The following is a 22,351-nucleotide window of genomic DNA, read 5'->3' on the forward strand; positions in this document are numbered from 1 at the left end:
TCAGGCGCAGGAGCCTCTGACTTAGGTTTCTTTCAGCATTTCTGTTTGACTGGGACAGTCTCCTCAGAAATTTATGACTTTCCCTTCTGGATCCATTTTTCTTGCATATTTCACAGCATTATTTAAAACCTTAATAAGCAGCTTTTTGAACATGGCTCTCGTGACTTAGAGCGAGGCCATCATGCTTTTAATGCTCCTCGAACAACAAGCACGTGCTCCCAGATGGAGCTAACTGGTTGGGTACGGAATGAATTGCTTTCCATCTGACACTTCTTCCTTTCTCTCTGTCTTTCACGATCTGTTTAGATTGCCACCGAGGAGCCGTTGAATCCCATTAAGCAAGATACAAAGAAAGGCAAGCTCCGATACGTGGCAAATATCTTTCCTCACAAGGGTTATATATGGAATTACGGTGCCCTCCCTCAGGTAACATTTTTGTTATAATGGTGAAAGTTTTCTGTCTTCTGTGGAAATTGCCTTGTAAATCTTGAGTACTGCCGGAATGCAAATCAGTTGCAAGAGAGATGGTTCTCTTTGATAATTTGTAAATTAGGATTTTTTTTATCTAAAGCTTTATTTCGTCTGTAAATTTGGATCAGAATTTGGGTGTGGGTATAAATACAAGCTCAGTTTCAGGAAGGAGTTAAATGATCAAGAAATCTTGAGTCTTTAGCCTGCATCCATATACCATAGTAAAAAATAAACTGTTGTGGTCTGGCATTCAGAATATTTGTTCAAGTAGCCCCTTCCTGTTTAAGGAAGACATTTTTAAACTCAGTTAGGATCTTCGTGTATTGCAGCACGAATGTTAATTGATACTATTTCTTAATATCTTTAAGAAAGAGGAACACAAGGACTTTTTCTTTAGATTAAACCTCAACTGCCTTAGTTAACTTTGCTCTGAATTTGGAGACTTTACTGATCACGGCACTTTCAAAACTTTGAGTCTTGGAGAAAAAAACAATTAATGTCTGAAATTTTTAACATAATTAAAGTTTTAAAACTTTTTTTTCATTACTCTGAATAACACATTGGATTGAAAGTAGTATTTATGATCAAGATGAAACTAAAAAAAATATTTCTTTACACTTAAATGCATGAGCACTGAAAGTTTACTCCTGAAAATCTGCTTCCATATTTCCTCCCTGAAGAGGAGATACCAGGTAGGTGGTGGAGGAGGACAGTGAAGTCTTGATCCAGTCAGCAGTCTGAGTAGTCTGAGTTTCCAAGTAGGCATTGTTGGGAACCAAGAGTTCCATTTAATATTTTGAAATTTGTTTGTGCCTTCGTACAAAGCCAAAATTGAACACTTAAATATCTTCCTGCACAAAGGGCGTTATTTTGGACTGATGACACATTCCCCAAGAGATACATTCAGCTCCCTTTACTACCTTGTCAGTCATGCAGCTGGAGATAATTGTCTTTCCTTTTTTTTTTTTTCCTGTAATGACTTTAAAAGGTCACTTGGATCATTATACTTGTCCAAGTCTAAACAATACTCCAGATTCTTACTAGCTACTATCACAAACCCTGGGCCTGATCCAGTTCTGGGTCTCCACTATCTCAAGAGGACTTTTCATCAGGGTCAGCAGTTGCCAGAAATTCTTTTAGCTATATGCTAGGGCTGATACATATTTGTGGCGGCTGTTCTATGTTCTGGAACAGAGAAGAAAAATTACTCTAGGAGTGTAATTGTTGCAGGAATTGCTGTGCTGTCTAGATAACACTACCATTGCTAGCTAGCTTCCCTTCCATTCTTACAGAAACTACAGGTGGAGAGGTGCAGCTGGGCTAGAGAATGGCACTGATAGAATGAAGCCTTAAATGAGTGCTTTGGAAGAATATTGGAAAAATAAGTTTTAGGCTGAAATTCTCTCTTGACTCCACTTCTGTCATTTTTTTCTGGTAATGATGCTGCTATCTAAATACCTGACCATTTGCTTTTCACAGTTGTAGCATCAGTCAAGTTCTCAAGAACAAGAGTATGAGTTGGAGGCTTGACCGTGGACAGCTGGAGCTAGCAGTATAGCTCCTTGTAGATGGTTTTCTAACATCTTTTCCACAAAACCTCAATGGTCTTAAAATTCTTACCAGAAAAACTTCTCAACTGTAGAATGATGTCTTTCGTTCCAAGCAAGTAAGAGACAAAACATGTACTGGCCTTTTTATAAAGTTATACTAAGCTGGCTGTGATTCCTTGCTCATATGGAGCTTAGAGCAGGGATTTGAACTTATATCTCAGGGAACCTTGTTTGGTCTCAAGCTGCTGGCAGTTCTTGGGCTTGTGTGCATCTTTGTATGCAAAAACACTCGGAAAAGTTTCAGACCTAAATTCAGAACTTCATAAAGTCAGTTGGATACTGACAATTCCATACCCAGGAGCTTGGTAAGCTCAAAGTCTAGATGATTTCGAAAGCAACTTAAGTTAGTGTGGGTATATCTAAAGAGTATAGTAAAAATGTCGTTGTAGAATATCCTAATTTAATCCCACAAGTGTTGGTAATTAGAAAAATACATGTTCTGACTCCTCTGACTTGATCACTGCAATATCATAAAGTGTCTTCTGTGTCTTTGATGCAGTTGATCCATTTGTTACAGTCCATGGTTTGTTTGGAGTCTGTTTCTTTTTCTTTTTCTTTTTTTTTTTGTTTTTTTTTTGTTGAGCAAGTCCATTCTCAGCAAGTTGACATTTTTGTTGGTGTTTTTATTAATCTCAGTAATTTAGTGGTTAGGTGAATTGTAACTGCAGAGCAGTTGGTAACTCGTAGTTCTCTTTCCTTTGACAGACCTGGGAAGATCCAAACCATAAAGATGACATTACAGGATGTTGTGGGGATAATGATCCTATTGATGTTTGTGAGATCGGTTCAAAGGTTGGTTTTTATCAAGATTAATTTAATGATTTGGTAATAGCTTTTGAAAGAGAACGGCAGGTGGGAAACAAGAAAAGGTGGCAGTAGTCAGTCTTGGGGTGACTACAATATGAGCAGAGGGTCTAAGAATAGATAAGAAAATGGTGATTTAAAAACAACAGTAAAAAAAAAAAAAAAAGGATCTTGTAAAGTCTGGGTGCTGGATAAAAGAGAAATCTGGAGATGGACACTCTGAAGTTGTATAGCTGGACAGTGTGTTTTGGATGGAGGACGAGAGGGTTAAGATTTGGAGGAAGGAAAAAAAAAGACTTCTTTTTCCCCTACTAGCAGTACTAGAGATAAGACTGGCATTCTGAAAGATGAAGAAATAGTCAGTGTCATGCACGTAAGATTGTAAGGTCAAATCTGCATAGGGGGTAGGTTTGAGTTCTCCCATGGGTGCAAAAAGAAACAGATCCCTCTTTAGAGGAGAAGAGGAACCTGTTGCAGTTAAGAGATAAGGAGTGGGTGGATGAAAAAGAGGCACAGCAAACACCAATAATAGGTGTAAAGGAAAGGTTTAGCTCACTGAAAGAAACTTGCATGTATCTGGAGGCAGCAAAGAATCCTCTGCGGTACCAAAGATAGGGTAAATGAAATGAATGAGTTTGGATGAGGGATCTCTTGAACTATGTAAGGGAAAAAGAAATTTAACTGGTGACCTTAGCAAAGGTGGCTTCACTTGAGTGAAGGAACCTAAAGCTGAATTTGAGAGGAGCCAGAAAGAGTTGAAAGGAAGTAGTACCTGGTGTGAAAAAGGTCCCCAGGAGAATGCAAAAAAGAGTTGTGCTCATGTTTTGGGGGTGGGTGGGTGCCTGTGTGTGTGTGTGTCCAAGAGACAGATGATGACCAAGAGTTGAGAAAGCAGAGAATCAACAGGCATGAAAGAGCTAGAAAACGAATAAGAGGTGTTTCTGACTTGCAGAGTGGGGCGATGATCAAGAAAGTGTGTGGGGACGTAGGGTAGAAGAGAAGGAAAAATATTGTAGCTTGCGTTGTCTCCTTAACTAAATGCTGATGGGAGAAGAGAAGGTTTAAGAATAGAAAAGGTAGGAGAAAGGCTGCTAACATGAAGGTGATGTGTATCATGTTTACAGATTGATCTTGTAATTCTGGTAGCTGCTGGCTGAACAGGTAGCAAGCCATGTTGTCTGCAACATAAAAGACGAATTCCGTGTAGCATTTTCCAAACCTTTTTGAAATTATGTTCTTTTTGCAGGTTCGTTCTTCTGGTGAGATTGTTAAAGTGAAGGTGTTGGGTGTTTTAGGTATGGTTGATGAAGGAGAGACAGATTGGAAGATAATTGCCATCGGTGTGGATGACCCGGAAGCCCAGAATATCCACGGTAAGTGTAGTTCCACCTATCTTAGAGCAAGTTGTGTCAGCAACTGCAACAATTGTACCTGAATTTGGGCCACGGAGGAAAAGAAAAGGTAGATAGGCAAGAAGCAAAAACTTTTATTTTTTTTCATTGTTTAAATTCAGGTATTTCCTTCGCAAAGGGCATGTGTGTTTTCATTCTAACGGTTCACTGGGATTTTCAAGAGGGCGTGTCAGGCAGAAAGTCTTTTGACTTCATAAACACAATTCCCTTAGAAAGTGACCTCTTAAAATTAGCCTTACTTCCTTTGTAGTAGTACATATTTACTCACTCAGATGACGTACTACACTGTTTTCCTTGCTGAAAGTGTTTTTTTCCTTTTGTATTTGTGGGCGTTGTATTGCATTCTGAGAAGGGCTGTACATTTTCAACATTTTGTCATTTGTAACTGGGTTACTTCCAGGGATTGTTGCCTAATAAGAGCGATTAGGTTTCACCTTTTAGCTTGGAAATTTGCAGCGTAAGCTGCTGAAGCAGATCACCCTAGTATCGGCCCTGATGATGACCAGCTTTGCAGGGTGAAATACCGTGTGCAGTCCTCCCTGTGACCTTGCTTCTGATATCCAAATGGAATTCAAGAAGTAGAATGCTTATGTGCAGTAGTGTGAATAGAGTGGGAGGTATATATATTTTTTAAGAAAAAGATACAATTATGGTAAACCTGGAGGGAGTTAGGTTTTTACAGCACAGGTAAAACGCAACTCTTTTCTGGATAAACAGAGGTTCACTTTCTCAAATACAGTCATACTGGGAATCACGATAATGAAGTGAGCTTTGTCTGAGAGTTAATGATTGTTATGAGACCAAAAATCTCATATATAGCATTAGGTGTGTATGGTCAGAGCCTGTTCTTTGTTGGCAGGTGTCTCCAAGGCACAGAACGGCCTTTCCTTAGCAGGAGGGGTATCCTGTAGTTTTTTGAGGAATTATGTTTCTCAGCCAGTGGAACTTTTTCCTGGTTTCTGAACATAAAGCATATCACTGGGCTGGTGGCCCTTCATGCAGTTTTCTTGCAGGTGGCTTTGACACGAGGAATACTTGAGTTGTGGGGAGGGAAGGGGAGAAAAAGCAGTGAGGAAAAAGAAACTCTTGGGTTGATGCTGATTAAAATATAATGTTTATGATTCTTTAATTTGGCAGAAATTAATAAGTTCAGCTTAAGGAAATAGTAATAGTTTGCTGCTAATGTTAGTTTCAATTTAAATCTCTATAATGTGGTATAAGCATTAGTGGTTTAAAGATAAGCAGTTAGCATCCTATTTCTGCGTGGTGTTCTGCTTACTCTTAACCTATTTTTCCTTAATAATTTGTGAGAGTTTTATCAGAAAACTGGATTAGAGAATTTAAAAGGAAAAGGAGTCAAGTAAGTAGAGGTAAAACTGAGACAGTTTCTATCGCTGGGTTAAGTAACTTCATTTGAAAGCCCTGGTTTGTGTATGCTTTTTCTTTTTTTTTTTTTTTTTTTTCTTAAGGTAACGACTGATGTGTTAGCTATGATACAGCTTTGGTTTGTTTGGGAAGGGAGTAACAGTCTTGTTATTATTATTATTATTATTTTTTTTTAATGAAACCCTTTCCTGTGGTTGTTGTATGCATCCTTTCTTATCAAAGAATAGACGCAAAACCTGAAGAAAAGAGCTGCCCTCACGAGCTTCAGAACATGGGAGAAATATTTATCCAGTTTAAAACGATTTCCCTGAAGGGTTGGAGTTGTTTTTTTAAAAAAAAAAAAAAAAGCCCCCCTCATCTGCTCTCCCAAAACATGACTAGCTTAGTGTTTAACAGCAGTTAAACAAACAAATCTGTTGAAGTAGGCAGTACAATATGTCCCTTTATACTTGTTTTTCCCCCCTTCCCAAAGATGTTAATTATTTCAGCAAGAAGGGACAGACAGCAGCGACGGATGAAACCGCTATCTCCGTCAGTAATTGATGTGCTGCTATGTTACGGTAGTGGCCTCCTAGGGAAAGATGAGGCTAAGTGTCGCCTACTGTCTGTCCACTCGTTTTTATATCATTTGCTAAACATTTTGAATCAGACTGAGAATCCTCACATTTGCTTTCAGCTCAGTATGTGCACAGCCCCCAGTGAACATTTGGAAAAGATAATTCCGAGGCAGCAGAGTGGTGATTACTTGCAAACCCCATCCTGAGCCCGCGCAGTGTGTTAACTCCTCTTGCTGCTTTAAGCACACCCCAGGTACTCTGTATATTCTCCTTCTGGGATTGTGATCGTTCTCGTAAGTGCAATTGATTTTTCTGAGACTTCACAGAACTAAAAACTGAGCAGTCCCAACTTCTGAGCAGCCCTCATTGTTTATTCATCGCACTCCGCTGCACTGTGTCCTGCAGGCATTTATTGATAAATACTGTTTTAAATTGGAAACCCTGCCTAGAACTCCCTCTTTCACGCAGAGCAATGAAAAACTCTGGTTTATAGTGACAACCCGGAGGAATGATAGGCAGTGCTCAGCACCTCCTCGAGTGGGAACGGTGTCGTCGGTGGGAATAGCAGAGACTTGGTGTCTTTGGGCTGACTTTTGGAAGGTAACCTGCTTTTTGTTAGAGCACTTAATGTGGCTGGGTGCAGGGACAATCTCCAGATACAAGCTGTGCATGAGGTGCAGGTGTCTGGATGAGAAACCTCCTTTTAGACCGATACCTGGACATGTTCAGATTTATCTGTTTCAATAAGATCTGCCTTTGTATCTGCCTGAAAACCACTGCGCTGTCTTTCTGCTCAGGCAGTTGCTAGTCAGATGGCCAGCAAAGTAACTTCAGACCAGGGTCTGGGAGAGGGCCTAAAAGCTCCCAGCACACTGAAACACTAAATCTTGGCAGTGTAATAGACCTGGCTTTTTTTTTTTTTTTTAATGTAGCATACTGGCCAAGAGAAAAAACAGATTCTTGGACTGGAAAGGCTGCCTGTCTGCTTATCTCATAATTTGGATTGAATTTAAGGCATTGAAATTCGCATACATGTCTGATGCGCTTCGCAAGATTGGGCTCAGGAAGGGCGAGCAATATTTTGGTGCTGTAATTTGGTCTAAATGAGTGCAGCATCTTCGTGTCGGACAAGAGGTTTTGCAGGTGACCCGCAGTTGAAGCAGAAAGACTGAAGACTGGAAGGTCTGACTCTCAAAAGGTCGTTTTACCTGCCTGAGGTGAATCAGACAAATCCCGAATGCTGGATGGCATTTCTGAGGTGATTTACCTGCCTGGGATTTGAGCAACCATTTTCCACCACTGCTCACTGGGAAGAACCCCGAATATGTTCAGCAGCAGTTGGTGATTTCTGCCAGCTCTGCTATAGTTAACTGTGCTCTGTTACTGTGCTTCTTTGCCAGTGTCCAACTCCAGATTGGCTTTTTGAGTTTACGTGATCAAACCCTCAATGGGGGAAGAAGTCTCTTGCACGCTTTGTCCCGTATATTGTTATATAGCCTTGCATATTAGTGTATTTATATGCAGAGCAGCAGCAGAGGCCCTGAAAACCTTTGTTGTGGATTTGTGTAAGCATTAAATATAAAGGAATTAATTATCTGTGCTGGGGCTCCCCTCCTACTCCCTCACACCACGCTGCACAAAATACACCAAATGCCTTTATATGGAATGTAGCTGCTGCTTCCTGTAAATGTTTATAAGATGTTATTAAAAACATATGTCCTCCCTTCCCACAGACCTTGTTTAGAAAGCTTGCTGCAAGCATGTTGTTTTAGCTTTGCTTGCAAGAAGCAGCATCTGTTGTACTAAAAATGGTAGTTTTGTACAAATGCTTTTGTCGCTCCCTTTTGTAAAGCCTGATAGAACTGGGAGCCGCGTTTGCATTGGCTCGCTCCCTTGACAGAGAGCTAGCAGCAGTTGTTCGTGCCAGCCTCTTGAGATTTTCCTTATTGAGCCTCAACTGCAACCCTTCAAGTGACTAGCCAATTCTTTTTAACCCTTGTTGCTTAACTTTGGTGCCCGGAAAAATGGGATCTGTGGTTGTATGTAGGCAATTGAAAGGAATCGCCACACAGAGCTGGCGGATACACGTTGAAAATGGACCTGCAGGAGCCTGACCTTGCTGGTCTCTGCCACTCTGAGGGCTTGCCTGCAGAGATGAAACCGTACTACACTAGCTACGTGCTTGCTGCTTCCATGCACGCTTAGCCTCCTTTGCATCAGTGGGAGCACAAGCTCTGAGGAAGGGCGAGCAGTCAGGGTCAGTGTGTGCTGTGGAGAGGACATCTAACTCCGACTTGTTTCTTCCTCCTCATAATGCACAACTGCTTCTATAGGTAGCAGTGCGGTATATTACTATACTGCTTATCATTATATTTTCTTCTACCTTTCTTTGCTTGTTCTGTTATCTTCAGATATTTTTCTCTTCTTCCACTTGATGCCCCTAAGATGCTTTTTGGCTTTCAAAGAAAGTGTCTTTCAAGCTGTCTTCTAAGCTTTTCTATGGTGCCTTTTAATAAACTGAAGAGCTAGCTGTTGAGTGATGGCAGAGCTGCTGTTTTCCGTGTATTTTGTGCTGTGTGCTGACTCCACAGCAACAGGATTGATTTTTTTTTTTTTTTTGGTTGTGCTTTTTCCTGCTGCTTGCTCACCAGCTCCCATTATAATGCAGTTTCTTTTTTTTTTGTTTTGTCAGCAGCTTAAGCTTCATTTGGTGTCCTGTAGCTGGCCATCATAATAAGGAAAAGCGAAGTGAAGCATGGCGGGTGAAGGAGAACAGCTTGCAAGGAACCAGGGAAACATAAGCAACCACTGTCCTTCTTAGGCCCTCAGAATATACAGCAGTCAGTAGTTCAGGGGCCATATAATGCTACAGCACTATGCCTGACTTAGGTAAACTGAATCAGACCTATATTTTCAGTAGTGAGAACGTGAAATTCAGAGATCATTCTGACCCTGGAGGTGATTGTCCCTGTCTGAAGGAGGTAATGAAAGCCTGTCCTGAAGCCTTATTCTGTTAGTTGGGTCCTTTTAACAATGATAAACAAAGCCTGTAAATAAGGAATGCCAGATGGGGAGGGGCTCAAATGTCACTTAGAAGACAGTCAAGCACTTTTGATGAACAATTTTTTATGGGAATGGGAGGCAAATAGCCAAGCCAAAGGAATGGAGAAGCAGAGTTAGGTGAGAGGTTTATTGGAACAGGAACCAGAAAAAAAGAGCAGCAGTCTGAGAAAGTATGCTTGAATTTAAGCAGTGACCGGAGACAGAAACCTGGAGTTCATCCACCACTGGGAGTCAAGGAAATTGCTGCGGCAGCCTGCTTTGCTTTGCAGACTTGAGGAGATACTGTCTCTTCAGCAAGTACTTGAAATCGTGAGTTCAAACCTCACAAGAGAAGGAGATCACGAGGGCTCGATGGGAGGAGGGCAGTTCCCTTGCTTGGAGAGAACTGGATGATGCACTGGAGCCCTGCAACTGATGGGAATTGGAGCTGTAGTTTTATTAGGGTCCAAAAGAAGCATCCTGGCTCCGACCAAGACCACCCTTTTCGAAGTCATTCCTTCTTTGTTGGTCTCCTCTACCGACCTCTGTGAAAGGCTTCTTGTACTCTTAAATCTGCATTCCAGCTAAAAGACCTGCCTCCAGCACAGCCTTATGTGCCCTTGCTTTTTTTTTTTTTTCTGGGATTCTGCCAGTGCAACTCCCTAATCTTCTACAGGCAGATGGCCAGCAGCCAAGTTCAAACTGTGTTTTACTCCGAGTCCATAAACACGTAGCTCTATTAAGTGTGTGCAGAAGCAAAAATTTACGTAGGGTTCTTCAAGGTTTTCTGCTTTATTCTGTGGGTAATGTATGATCCAGTGGAATTCGGGAGTGGCATCTACAAGATGTGTGAGTGTGCTCAGCCTGTCTTCTTGTGGATGTTTGGTCTCACAGTTAAGTCCACAAGTCATCTCCCTCAGCAGCCTCTACAGAGTTGAGCGGTGTGTAGTAAGGGAAGGTAAAAAGTCTTGTGCTGGTCTCTAGAAATACTTGAATATCCTTGTTTGGGCTCAGACTAGATTTTAAGGAGGCATTTAGGCACCTGAAGATGGAAAGGGCACAGGTGGGTGTTAATCCCACGGATTGAGCACCTTTGGAAAATCTCTAGCAGTGAAGGGAGCTGGGTAGACAGAAGACCATCTATCGGCAGTCACGCTGGCAACCAGGAGCTGTCAGTGAGCAAGGCTTGTCTACTGGAGAATAGCATGAAACAGGCGAGCAGTGTGCCAAGAGAGGGTGAGATGCTAGGAAAACAGGAAGGGAGAAATGAGCAAGTAACTTGCAGAACACTAGAGAAGGAGAAGGAGAAGAGCACTATAGAAGGTGGCCTGAGCAGAGTGAGGTTATAAAATAAACGGAGGACCGCATACAAAGCACAGCAATAAAAAGCTCCCATTTCTGTCAGAAATGACTGTTAGAGGGAAATAAGTGCAGAGAGAAGGGTTACACCAGCTGCAGAAAGTACTTGGCTTCTAGATAGGGCAAAATGCTTTATTGTAGCAGAATCAGGTAAGATTGCACTCATGGTTACATGGAAAAGCCCAGTGCCAGAGGATTCATTTGCCAGGGGGCTGATACTCAGACAGTCGAGGACCACCTTACTGCAGGTGCCAGGAGTGGTGGTAGGCTCCTCACAGGACGACCAAGTAACATGGGATATGTGCAGCAGAAGGAAATGTTTGAGATCACAGAGTGCACGTTTGCCTCAAAAAAATACAGCCCTTGAGTGGTGTTACCCTGAGCTTTTAATCTTGCACCCCCAGGGGTGCCCCCGACATGGCCTGAGTTCCTCTTGGTCTCCTCTTCCATCTTTGCACAGGAGAACTGTGGAGGCAAAGGCAGAGCTCGCTTATCACTGTGCACGGATGCAGATACCACAGGGTTATCAGCAAACTTAGTGCTTAACGCTCTTGGCACTTAACTTCCGTGTATCTAATGGGCTGAATTTGGAATTAAAGAGCAGAGGTATGCCTTTAATACAACTTTGAGAAGTCGAGCCTGTATTTAGTTTTGAGATACTGGTTTAAAATCCGTGTGTTGAAATTGTTTTTCTCTGCTGTTCTTCCATTATCAAAAAATGCCTGTAGACCCTACAGTAGCTGGGGAAAAAAAAATCTTATGAAATAATCTTAAGTATTGCAAGAGGTAGCTATTGAGATGAAAGTCTATAAATATGGAACTTTCTTCCTTTTCCTGCCGTAACTATGGCCCTTTTATTCATTGTCCCTTTGGGTTTTAATTAATGAAGAGCAGGAGGCAACTGGTTTACCTGGTTAGTGTGGTGGTAAAATCATAAAATATCAGCTATGGGCAGCTAATGTAATAAAGTGGAGTTCCCCAATGACTTTGAAAGTACTCAGTGAAACCAAATTGCTTGCAAATCCTTTATGAGACTTTGAAAAATTAATGTCACAGAAACTGAGAGTAAAAATGACCTTTTTGTTGTTGTTTTGTTTTTTCAAACCTGCAGATATTGATGATGTCAGGAAGCACAAGCCGGGTTACCTTGAGGCTACGATCGAGTGGTTCCGGTTATATAAAGTTCCTGATGGTAAACCAGAAAATGGGTTTGCTTTCAATGGAGAATTTAAAGGCAAGGTGAAGATAATTCAAAATTAAAGACGCGTCTTTCTGTCCTATGGCCTCTTTGATACATTGTAGGGTTCTTGGATCTGGAAAGGAGGAGAACCTTGAACAAAAAGAATTTTTAAATGAAGCATCTTTTAATACAACGTGTTCGGATAGGAATAAATAATGTGTGCTATCTTTCACTTTATCAGGGAAAATACATATGGTCAAGCCAAGTCAGTAAAAAAACAGACAAACATGCAGCCCCAGTCCTGACAAGACTTCCATGTGCATCTGTAGGTTTGTAGTGCTTGTCACAGCATTTTCATTCTTCCTGTCAGAGGAATGAACAGATAGTCTTTTCAGATACTTTTTTTGAGTCTTGATTGATAAATTCTCTGGACGTTTTTCAAGGCTATGCAGTTCAAGATAGACAATAGGCTGCAGATCTTTTCATATTTGGTATTTGTTCAAGGTATAGTTTTTCCTGGTAATTCTGTTTAAGACCACTTGAGCTGCTTTTGGCTTGAAGGCTAAAACATATTTTAACCTTTTTTTTTAGAAAAAATGAATGGCTTTTTAAACATCCTACAGGAAAAATGGCCAGTGTTTGAAAGTGGGCCTGGGGATAGACCTTGCTGAGGAAAATGTCAGGATTTTTTCAGAGGAAATTGTGTGTGATCTGTGTCAAAATGCTTTGCAAATCATGTATTGTACACTGTAGGCTTTTTTTTTTTTTTTTTTTGGCGAAGAATCACAGGTTCCTAATGACTGATGTTCATGTGTCAGCTAGTTCAGCTTGCGGCGTGCTATCAAAGTTGTAAAATGCCTTCTAACCAGCACAGACAACTTTGCATGTTTTGTCTGGTTAAAGAGATGCCCCGACTCCCCTCTGCACTAAAGCTGTCTATTAAATCAATCAAACACAAAGCTCTAAGGATGGCTAACCTGATCTCTCCCTTGTTCTCCCAGGAACTACTCTTTCAAATTTTCCTGCTCTGTAATTCTGCTGTAGTGACAGCTTTAACAGGGTATATCCCATTCAGGCTGGAGGCACTAAATGCCCCGACATAGCTGGTTGGGAGCACTTGAATAATTCCCAAGTGTTTCTGGAGACCCAGGATGTGGTGAGGAGGCTGTGGCTGTGCTCCAGCAGCTCTGGTGAAGTTCACAATGTTCCAGGGGCGCTTTGCCAAGTCACTCCTTGTTAGGAAATGTGAGTGTTCTGCTGGCAGCTTTTTGCAAGCCAGTCTAGATACCATCATCTGGACACTGAGGGCTCTTTTTTATTTTTATTTTTTAAAGCTTTTCTGTTGTTGTCCCCCCATTACTTTTGTTTTTAAGGAAGCAAAAGCTATTAAGCAGCTGACATGTTATGTTGTTGCAAATGCTTAAGTATATGATTGGGCAATTAATGAAGTAAATGCAGATCTTGCCACTAGAGGGGAAACCTTAACTCTGACCCTGATGTGCACATGTAACAGAAGAGCACAGCTCACACTTTGTCCCATTTCAGACGTGGTACAGTTTTCTACAGCTGTAGGTGTCTGTTTAGCGTCGAGTGCTGGCTTCATTTTTTCATGCAGGCTTCCTGTTTTCTGGCTGCACACTGAGGAAAAGTCCTGAATGTGTTGCCAGTGTATTTGACAGATAGTGAAGTTCGTTTCTTTTCATAAAAAAAAAAAAAAGGTGTTAGATTTTCCAGAAATTTAATGAGGCCTCGAAGGAGGCACCTTAAAGTAACACATGAAACAGCATGTGTTAATAAACTAGGTCTGTCTCTTTTTTCTGTTTAATAACCTTTTAAATCATATTTTTTTTCCTTGATGTAAACTAGGATTTTGCTGTTGAAATTATTAAATCCACTCATGAATACTGGAAAGCTTTGCTTCATAAAAAAGCTGATGGAGGCACCATTAAATGGTAAGTGTCCAGGCACATCTTTCCTCTTTGTGTTGTGCTAGACTGTTGGTATTCAACACGTGGCAGCTGTGCATGAGCTGCTTTGGTTTTACTTTGAGGTAACAGGAATACTCATGTGTTTAATTGATAATTTATTAATAATTGAGTGTCACTGAGTAATTATACCTTGTATGATGATGATATACTGGTAAGCAGTTCAGAAAATATATTGGTTATATAAAAGTGACACAGATTACTTAAACTTCCCAGTTTGTTTGGTACTATTTGGGGGGTATCTCAGAATCCAGTGCAAACCTTGTCACTGTGATTTGATTGTTTTCGGGAATGCCACATCGGTGCTCGTTACCAGCTTTTGGCCTCATCTACATGAAAGTGGGCTTCATGAAGCTCTCTGGAGGGGCTTGCATCAGCATTTCTGGCACCAGAGGCCCTGAAGAGTGGGCAGGTGTCTGCGTGGTGCTTTCCAAGGGGTGTGGATTGCCATTGGCTAAGCCAGAGGGCAAAGGCTGTGGGGAAGGCTGTGTTCAGATAGTCACTTTCCTCTTCTACTGTGCTGGAAAAATGTGACTTGCAAGTGTTGGAACACCTGAACAGTTGCAGAGGTTGGTAGTTCTGCTGCAGCACTGCAGGAATACTGCAGGATAGTACTCAAACTTGGGTCCTGATTGTTTCAGGGGTACTTGGAGCTTTATGTTGATGCAATTTAAAAATAATTAAAAACTTGCTTTGAGAAACTGAACTTCATGCCATTTATTGTGTAGAACCCTAAAAGCTCATGACCAAACTCACTTTTGGTGTGAAAGGATGCATACCCATAGTCTGTAGGGAAACTTACCTGTGAAGTGTTTAGTCCTGGAGTTCCCTCTGTGTTTTTTTTAGCTTGTTTGTTTATTTTTCTCGCTAAATGCTGCAGGCGGGTTACTGTAACACAAGTTACGGGCTTGCTGTAGAATCTAGCCATCCTTTAAAGCACAAGAGACAAGGGGATATTCATGCCATTCCTGCTAGCCATCTAGGTGGTGTTCAACTCCTACAAATGTTAATTTTGCTGTTGACTTTTTGAGGGGATTTAGTTTATTAACTGTGGTCCTCTGAACTGTACCCAAGTGAGCTGCCAGAAGTAACTGTGAGTACTGCTTACATTAGCACAGAATTTATAGCCTAAAATCCACCCCAAACCCAAAGAAACAAAGAACAGCACTCCAAACACTCATTCCCTTCCAGCATTACTTGTTACTTTGCGTCTTTTACTTGTTTCATGACAGAGATCCATATCTGAGCTCTGTATGTGAAGGTGTTTTTTTTTTCCATAGGTACTAATTGTGTGCTGCTGCTTTCCACTGATGGATAAAATGTTTTTTAATTTTATTTTTCAGCACGAATGTTCTGGTGAGTGGCAGCCCGTTTTGTTGCAGTGAGGAGGATGCCCGATCAATCGTGCAGTCGGTAAGGATAATACTTACGTTTTTTTCCACCCTTTTTCAAAAGTGATAAAAAGGAAAGAAGACTCAGAGCTCCACAACTGAAATGCTCTTTAATTAAGTAAAAATGTAAGCTATAAAGTAAAAGGAAAAGCACAAAGGTTGTGAGGGAAGTGTAAGCATTATAATATAAACCTTCTATTGCAGTGGTCCAATTGTATTTTCTGGCAGGTTCATTACCGTTCTGGTGTGTTTTTTTTTTTTCTCTGCAGCACTGTTTCTTCTGATCCTGAATAGCAAGATGGACTGCTATTTGTATCTAGCCTGCTGTCTTCTCTGTCTCCCCTGTTGCCATGAGTTACCACCCAGTGTTAGAACTCATTGACTAGCTGACTGTAGTCCCTAATCACTAAAGGGATCCTTTGTTTGTCTACTTGCATAATTAAATGCATTGCTGTAAAAGAGGGGGGGTGCTTTTTTTGAATGCTTCTTAAAGAATGCCTGTCATATTTTGCAAATTAACATAAAATTAAAACATGCAGGTTTTCTGTTCAGGCGAGAAAAATGTCCTGCAGATCTGATGCTTTCATGTGCAAATGTTGTGGGGAAGAATTTCTTCCACTTTAAAATTTACTGTTTTGGATGATGGAATTTAAACAGAGTTACCAGAAATTACATGGAGAGAAGTACCCCCAAGTACTACTTTTCTTTTATTTTTCTTTTCTTTTTTAACATATACTGTGATTCTGTCTGTGCTCATGACCCCGTCAGCATGGCAAATACTGTGCACATGTGCTTATCTGCCTGGGTAGCTAACTGATGAGGGCTGTACACGGTCAGTATTTTGCCTTGGTAATCACACTGATAGGGGAAGTTCAGATATTAGAGACGGCATCTTTCTGTGCAGGTAAAGTTCCAACAAAAAAACTTCTAGTAAGGATGTTGTCTCAAGTGGGATTCTGCCACAAATAAGACTGCAAAAAAAAAAAAAATCAGCTGCAGAAAAGTCAGTTTGAGTCATAAAGAAGTGTCAGACCTAACTTCTGCTCAGCTCACTTGCTTTCAGCATTTCTTTAAAAGTACATTTATGCACTTGTACTTGTAAATGTGTTTGGACCCATGTTGAATAATGGGACTGTAAGCTTTCAATGAAAGAAAAATTGATTTTGGAATTGAAACCTGTTTTTAGACATGTCTGTCACAGCTGTAAGCAAATACTTGCCTCTTATATCAAAATTTACCACAATGTTTCATGCGTGTTTGAAATGCAGCTGAAATTTCAAGTGCAAATGTACTTTTAGTTTGGATGGTGACAACCTTTCAAAGGAATATTTTTGTTTGATTTCTGTGCTGTTTGTACTTTTGAGGCATGTAGGTAAATAATTATCTGTTCAAATTAGCAGTATCCATTATTCTGTCTCTTAATTAAAAATAAATATTTTTCCTTTTTGGGAGGATGGGGATAGTAAAACCAGTTTATAAAATAAGTACTCTACATCAAACTTTAATGTCTTATTTATTTTGAATGCTTGGCTTTTTATCAAATGTTATCACTTCCTGCCTTTTTGTGCCTCAGCATTGTTTTTCTTGAAGTGATACTGGTTTTTGAAGTCACCACATACTCCTTTCCATCATTCCATTTCAGTTTCTTCTAAGTTGTTTTTTTTTTCTTTTTTTTTTTTTTCTTTTTAGGCTACTGTCTCTTGGTACTTCTCAGACAGGGAAAAAAAAGCTGCAATGCTGGTTTAAATACTGGTGTTACTACACGCAGCTTCCAATCTCTGGTAACTAAGAAAAGTAAAATGCTCTTGAAACATGAATGGTGGACAGTCAAGCTCTAAGTACAAGCGGGGAAGTTGACTTGCACATTTTAAGCAGATACCCTTTTGTCTGGTACACTACCCTGCCCACTTTGGTTGTCAGGCACTCATGTCTTTCAAACACAAGTGAAAGTACGTGAGCGTTGGCTGCAGAATTTTAATGGCTGTGGTAATTTTAAATGAAAGCTGCCTGTGTCTGGGTTTTTTTTGGTTGTGGGTTTTTTGTTTGTTGTTGTTTGTTTTGTTTTGAAACTAAAAGCAGATACATTTTCCTTCTAATTTGAGTCCATTTATTAACTTCTAGATGAAAGCAGAGGTAGAGATTTTGTATGCAATTACAGTGAGAAAGATACTTTGCCTACTGCAAAATTTCTGAGTTACTTGTGCAGCGAGGGCTGGTTCCCTACACTTCTGTTTCCTGGGTCACGCTATTACGACATTTTTTGTGTGGGTGATAATTGCCCCAAATCAGGTATATTGAATTTTAAAACAACAACAAAAAGCAGAAAGTATTGTTGTAAACCACTTTTTATGGTGAGCAAGGGAACTCGAACTCAGAACCAAATAGAAAACAAATCCGTACCAAGTGCTTACCGTGGGAAGGATCAGTGCTCTATTCAGAATATCAGATATTTTTGATGGGGCAGTTTCCGAGGTAGCCCTGTTCAAACCAATAGGGTTTATTTTGCTGTTATTTGACCTTTCATTATTTTTACAGGTGTGGGACTAGAATGGTTTGGCTTTGGGGAATTTCCACTCCACCGACTCAGTTTGCAGACAGGGGGCATGTGTGCTGTCATCTGCATTGGTGGCAAACTAGGAATAATTCTGCGGCTGCTGAAGTTGCTGTGTCTAGTCAATCCCAGAGAGATCAGAAGATGATCCGTGCATGTGGAAACACATTAAGAACATTTGAGCCAGCCAGAATTATACCAGCCCCCTGTAACTACAAACCCATCGAGTAGTAACACTTTAGGTGATGAAAATTTCTGGTGTTCCCTTGCATCTGAAAATTGTTTCATCTTTTCTCAGCTTTGCTGTTAGTACGTGTTGAAAACTAAACCCAGGAGGAACAGAGCTTTGTAGCTGCATGTGTTAGTGCTAAGATGGACTGTTTATTTCAGACTTTTAAGTGTTGCCATCTGTAAAACTGACCAGGACAGCCAAACCTTTGTTTAACATTAATCCCGAGAACCGCTTGCTCCCTTGCTCTGTGAAGAAGCCGCTGAGGACTCTTTAAATTGGAAAATCTCCAAGACAATCTATATATAGCTAGTAGCGCGCTGGTTCTCAGACTTATCACATAATTCTTCCCTTATAATACTGGAAAGAAAAGGAACTAGGAAAGCTTTGCTCGATGAGATCTCTCTTGATGAAATGCAGAAAAATGTCTTGCAAGGGAAAATATTTGGCTTTTCCTGGTAATTTAAAAAATCTCCAGCAGAATTTGAACATGTGTGTTTACTAGTGTGTTTAGAATAATTCAGATCTAAGCAGGGAAGTCTGTTAACTGCCTTTCTCCCTACGTTTTTTTTTTTTTTTTGTCCTTTGAGGGCTTTTCCATTTGGGATTTAGTAGAAGCAGAATTTTCTGTTCGGTGCCAAGTTGTGAAACAGATGAACGGGGGGGGTGGGATCCTCCAGCAGTGTCCCAGATGGAAGCGTTCTGTCATGAAGAGGCTCCTGGTTCAGTCGGGTGAAGCTTTGAGCTGTTCTTGGTGGGAAGGTGCTGAGTCCTTATCTCAAGCTTTCTGAGCAGTTCTCCCAGAAGTGGCAAGCTCCTGCTGGTTCTCCTGAGATAAAGCTTTGGTTTTTGCTGGGAAGAGGTGGGGTGGTCTGCTGGAAATCCTGGGTTAATTTGTCATATGGACACATCCTGTCACACCAGGCCCTGTAACCTGTCTGTGCACACAATTGCCCTGGGTAAAGGCAGAAAAAGAACGCTGTAGGTTCCCTTTTCTCCTCAGAGGGTTTGACTTGCTGCTCGGCAGAGCGGGCCCTGCGCCTGCTTGGGGGCAGCCAGGCCTGCAAGACTTCGCCTCAGCGTGGTGTGAGTGCGAAACTGTGCCCAGCTTGTGGGTCCTCTAAAATCCTGCAAAGTGCTCCCCAACTCTTTCTTGTGCTCTTAGTCAAGGCAGGAATTTCTGCTTTTCAGCAGAGAAGGTGTGTTGGCTTTGCAGCTTTGTTCTCCTGAAGCTTTGCACACACTGCTGTGGCACTCCGTGTTGCGTGGCTCGTCCGAGTGACTAGTCCAGGGGTTGTGTGCTTGGGTGAGCTGAATTTGGGTGGGTTTCTGTCATGGAAAAAGCCAACATCCTCCTGGTTTTTCATTTCATTTGTGTGGGTGAGTGTTGTGGTGTTCCTGGTGCCCAGATGCTCTTTCTTCTCCATCAGTTAGTTGGAGAATTTGCCTGTTTGTGAGGAGCTGAGGGATGGGTAGTGGAGGATGGTTACTGTAAGAGCAGCTACAGCCTTGTTGTGTGGAACATGCCTCCAGCTGGTGTTAAAGCTGCCTTTAATCTTGTCCTATAGGTAGTAGGACAGGCTGTGCTGTGTAGTACTGTTACTGAGTAGTGGTGTGTCCTGCTTTAAAATGCACCTGGAGTGAGAGTGACAGACTTACATTTTAAAGCAGTTTGTTGCTCTCCACGGAACTGACTCTTCCTCTGCTGAAATGTAGTTGTAAAAGAGTATAACTATTGATTTAAAATGCTTGTGTGCATGTAATGTAAATTGTGTGTGTATTCTCTTATGTGTACCTTATAATGAAACATAGGGTAACATAATTGGAAAGGCATTTTCTTTACTCTTCAATATGTAAACAGAAAATCCTATTATCCTCAAAAACAATGCGGTAGGAATGCCCCCTTTATGTTACATAAGGTGTTAATCTGCCACTCACTATTATTCTGTCAGTTATGAGCAACAAATACATTTGTACAGTACCTATAAAAAAAAAAAGAAGTTTGTAAAGTAGAAAGTTCTCCTGTGAGGGCAACAGAAAGATCTGTTTTTATTGGTACCTCTTAGCTTCAGCAGTAAAATACCTTTGGGTTTGGGTGCTACCAGTGAAACAAAACACTGATGATGTTTCTTGTTTGTTTTGTAGGCACCAGTGCCTGTGAATGGAGATCCTGTTTCCCCAGAAGGTATATTCTTTTTTCCCCAAATGCCATTTGACTCCTCTAATCATTTGTTATAGAAATTAACATAGAAACCGTACTGTTGAAAAGGGTGTTTTTATGCACGTAAGCATGGTGATAGTGGTTTGTCACTGTGATGCCTGTCCTCTGTTAAATATTACATGGACAGAAGTTCCTCCCACAAACAACCTTGTGGGAGGAGGTTGATTTTAAGGATAAGTGAAAGTGTAGTTCACATAAAGAGATGAGAAGACTAAATATTTCTTTCATCACTTTGATCATGGAAGGTAGATGTGTGACATTTATTCTCTCTAAAGGAGAAAGGTTGCTTTGTCTTACTTTTGTTGCTCTTCACACTAGCCAGCTAATCAGGTAAGCAGCCCCTTTTCCTACAAGTGACATAACCACAGCTCTCAAATGTGATTTTTAAATACAAGATTCTTTTTACTTTTATGACCAGTTTTCATTTTAATAGAACATGTGTTTTCACTCAAGAAATAAGAATGCATCCTAGAATTTCATTTTTGTTAACTACTTTTTAAAAAAAAAAAGAAGAAAGAAAGAAAAGAGATTTCTCCACTGGCAGGAACTATAGAGAAGACATATGCACTTTTTGAGATGGAAGGAGTTTTGGAAACACTAAGAGAAACTTAGTTGTGAGTCGAGTTCCAAATTGTTTGCAAAGTAACATCTGTGTAGTCCATGTCATGGGAAAGCAAGTTGCATTCCATTTGCCCTTATATGGCTTGTCAATAAATAGCATTTATTTACTGAAGTATTGCATCTCAGACCTTTGACAAACAACTGAACAAGTCTTTGATTTTTTTCCAGGGATGGTTCAGTCAGCGTTGAAACTTGTTGCAAAGTTGTTTCAGCAGACTCTTAAAGTTACTGTGAGGACATGCTTTCTATAGGCTGGGGAGAGAGCTCACTCAGAAGTATTGTTAGGAGGGGAGATGGTTGAAAGGGCAGCATGTTGCTTGTTGAAGAGTTTGTGACTGGCTGGTTGTACAGAATTAATGTCATCTCAATGTGTATTTTTTTGTTTTAGTTGATTCCTGGTACTTTTTCCCCAAGTGATCATTGAAGCGTTCTGAAGCCACGTCTCCAAATCTTAAGTCATCCTGTTTTTGAAGACAGGCAAATGCACTAATTGTTGGCTGAGACAACTTTTCGAATTGTGTAAACCTTTTCTCATGTAAATAAACATTGGCATTATAAATTAATGTTTCCTTTCTTTCTATGTCTGTCTTTGTGTAGGGTGGAGCAAGGGGAAGCGGAGGGTTTGCTTGCTTGTTTGTTTCTGAATCTCAGACCTCCAGGATTGCTCTGAGCCACTCACGGAGCGTAGTATCGAAGGAGATGGGAGATAAGGTGTCTTCAACCTTGCTCTCCAGGTTTTGGGATAATCCAGTCATCAGGTGCATAAAAGACTGTGTTAAATGGTATCTCAGGGCTTGTCTGGCCACCCTGACTGTAATCCTTTTCAAGTAGACAATAATCTTTATGTAATAGGCTTAGCGGTTTACCGTGTTCTTTAACATGCAACCGTGCACGATTTCCTGAGTTGTATTCGTTTCTGTGACCAGTTGTCTCTGCTTGCTTCACACAGTTATGGACAAAGCGTGTTTGCTTTGAGAAAAAAACACCAAAACAAATACAACTGCACTCCAAAGAGTAATTCAACTAGGCAGGGCTAATGCTGTAACAATTGAAGTAAGGATGCACATGTGCTCTGTGTACCGCATCCTGTTTTGATAAGTTGTGTGTTTCATCACACAGGAAGGACTTTCCTTATGGAAAACTGCCATTTTTAGAATTGTGTATGCCTGAAGGCTTTTGATAATTCCTCATTCAGTGGGACAAGATTAATAAATTGTATAGAACTGAGCTTTGTGTTTTCATGTTAAAAATATCTGCCATGTTTTTTACTGCAGGGTTAAATCTGACCAGTCTGTATCCACGGTGTTCTTTAAAAAATACAACAACAACCACAAAAACAAAAAGCCAACTGTTAAGTAGAAAGAAAGGAAATGATAATATAGACAGACAGCTTTATCCAGCTTGTTACTGAGACCAAAGGTGAGCATTGTCTGACTTGAACAATGACTGAAACAAAACGTTAATGTTGCTGACGTGATGAAACTGCAAGATAGAGAGCTGAAAAACATAGTCTGTGGCTTACCATAGAGGGC

The 22,351-nt window shown here is 40.7% G+C and overlaps 1 protein-coding gene across 1 annotated transcript in view; it reads left to right on the forward strand.

The window, feature by feature from the left end:
• Positions 1-21,378, forward strand: part of PPA2 (inorganic pyrophosphatase 2) — a 34,950-nt gene extending 13,572 nt beyond the window's left edge. Inside the window, exons 5-12 of the mRNA XM_084285562.1 lie at positions 307-426; positions 2,787-2,873; positions 4,132-4,258; positions 11,753-11,880; positions 13,688-13,773; positions 15,150-15,219; positions 20,123-20,162; positions 21,208-21,378. Coding sequence (XP_084141688.1) covers positions 307-426; positions 2,787-2,873; positions 4,132-4,258; positions 11,753-11,880; positions 13,688-13,773; positions 15,150-15,219; positions 20,123-20,162; positions 21,208-21,236 — 687 coding nt within the window. The 3' untranslated portion in view covers positions 21,237-21,378. The remainder of the gene's footprint in view (positions 1-306; positions 427-2,786; positions 2,874-4,131; positions 4,259-11,752; positions 11,881-13,687; positions 13,774-15,149; positions 15,220-20,122; positions 20,163-21,207) is intronic.
• Positions 21,379-22,351: the final 973 nt, after the last annotated feature.

The sequence above is a fragment of the Netta rufina genome (genome assembly GCF_964035555.1).
Source record: "Netta rufina genome assembly, chromosome: 4".
NCBI classification, from domain to species: domain Eukaryota; kingdom Metazoa; phylum Chordata; class Aves; order Anseriformes; family Anatidae; genus Netta; species Netta rufina.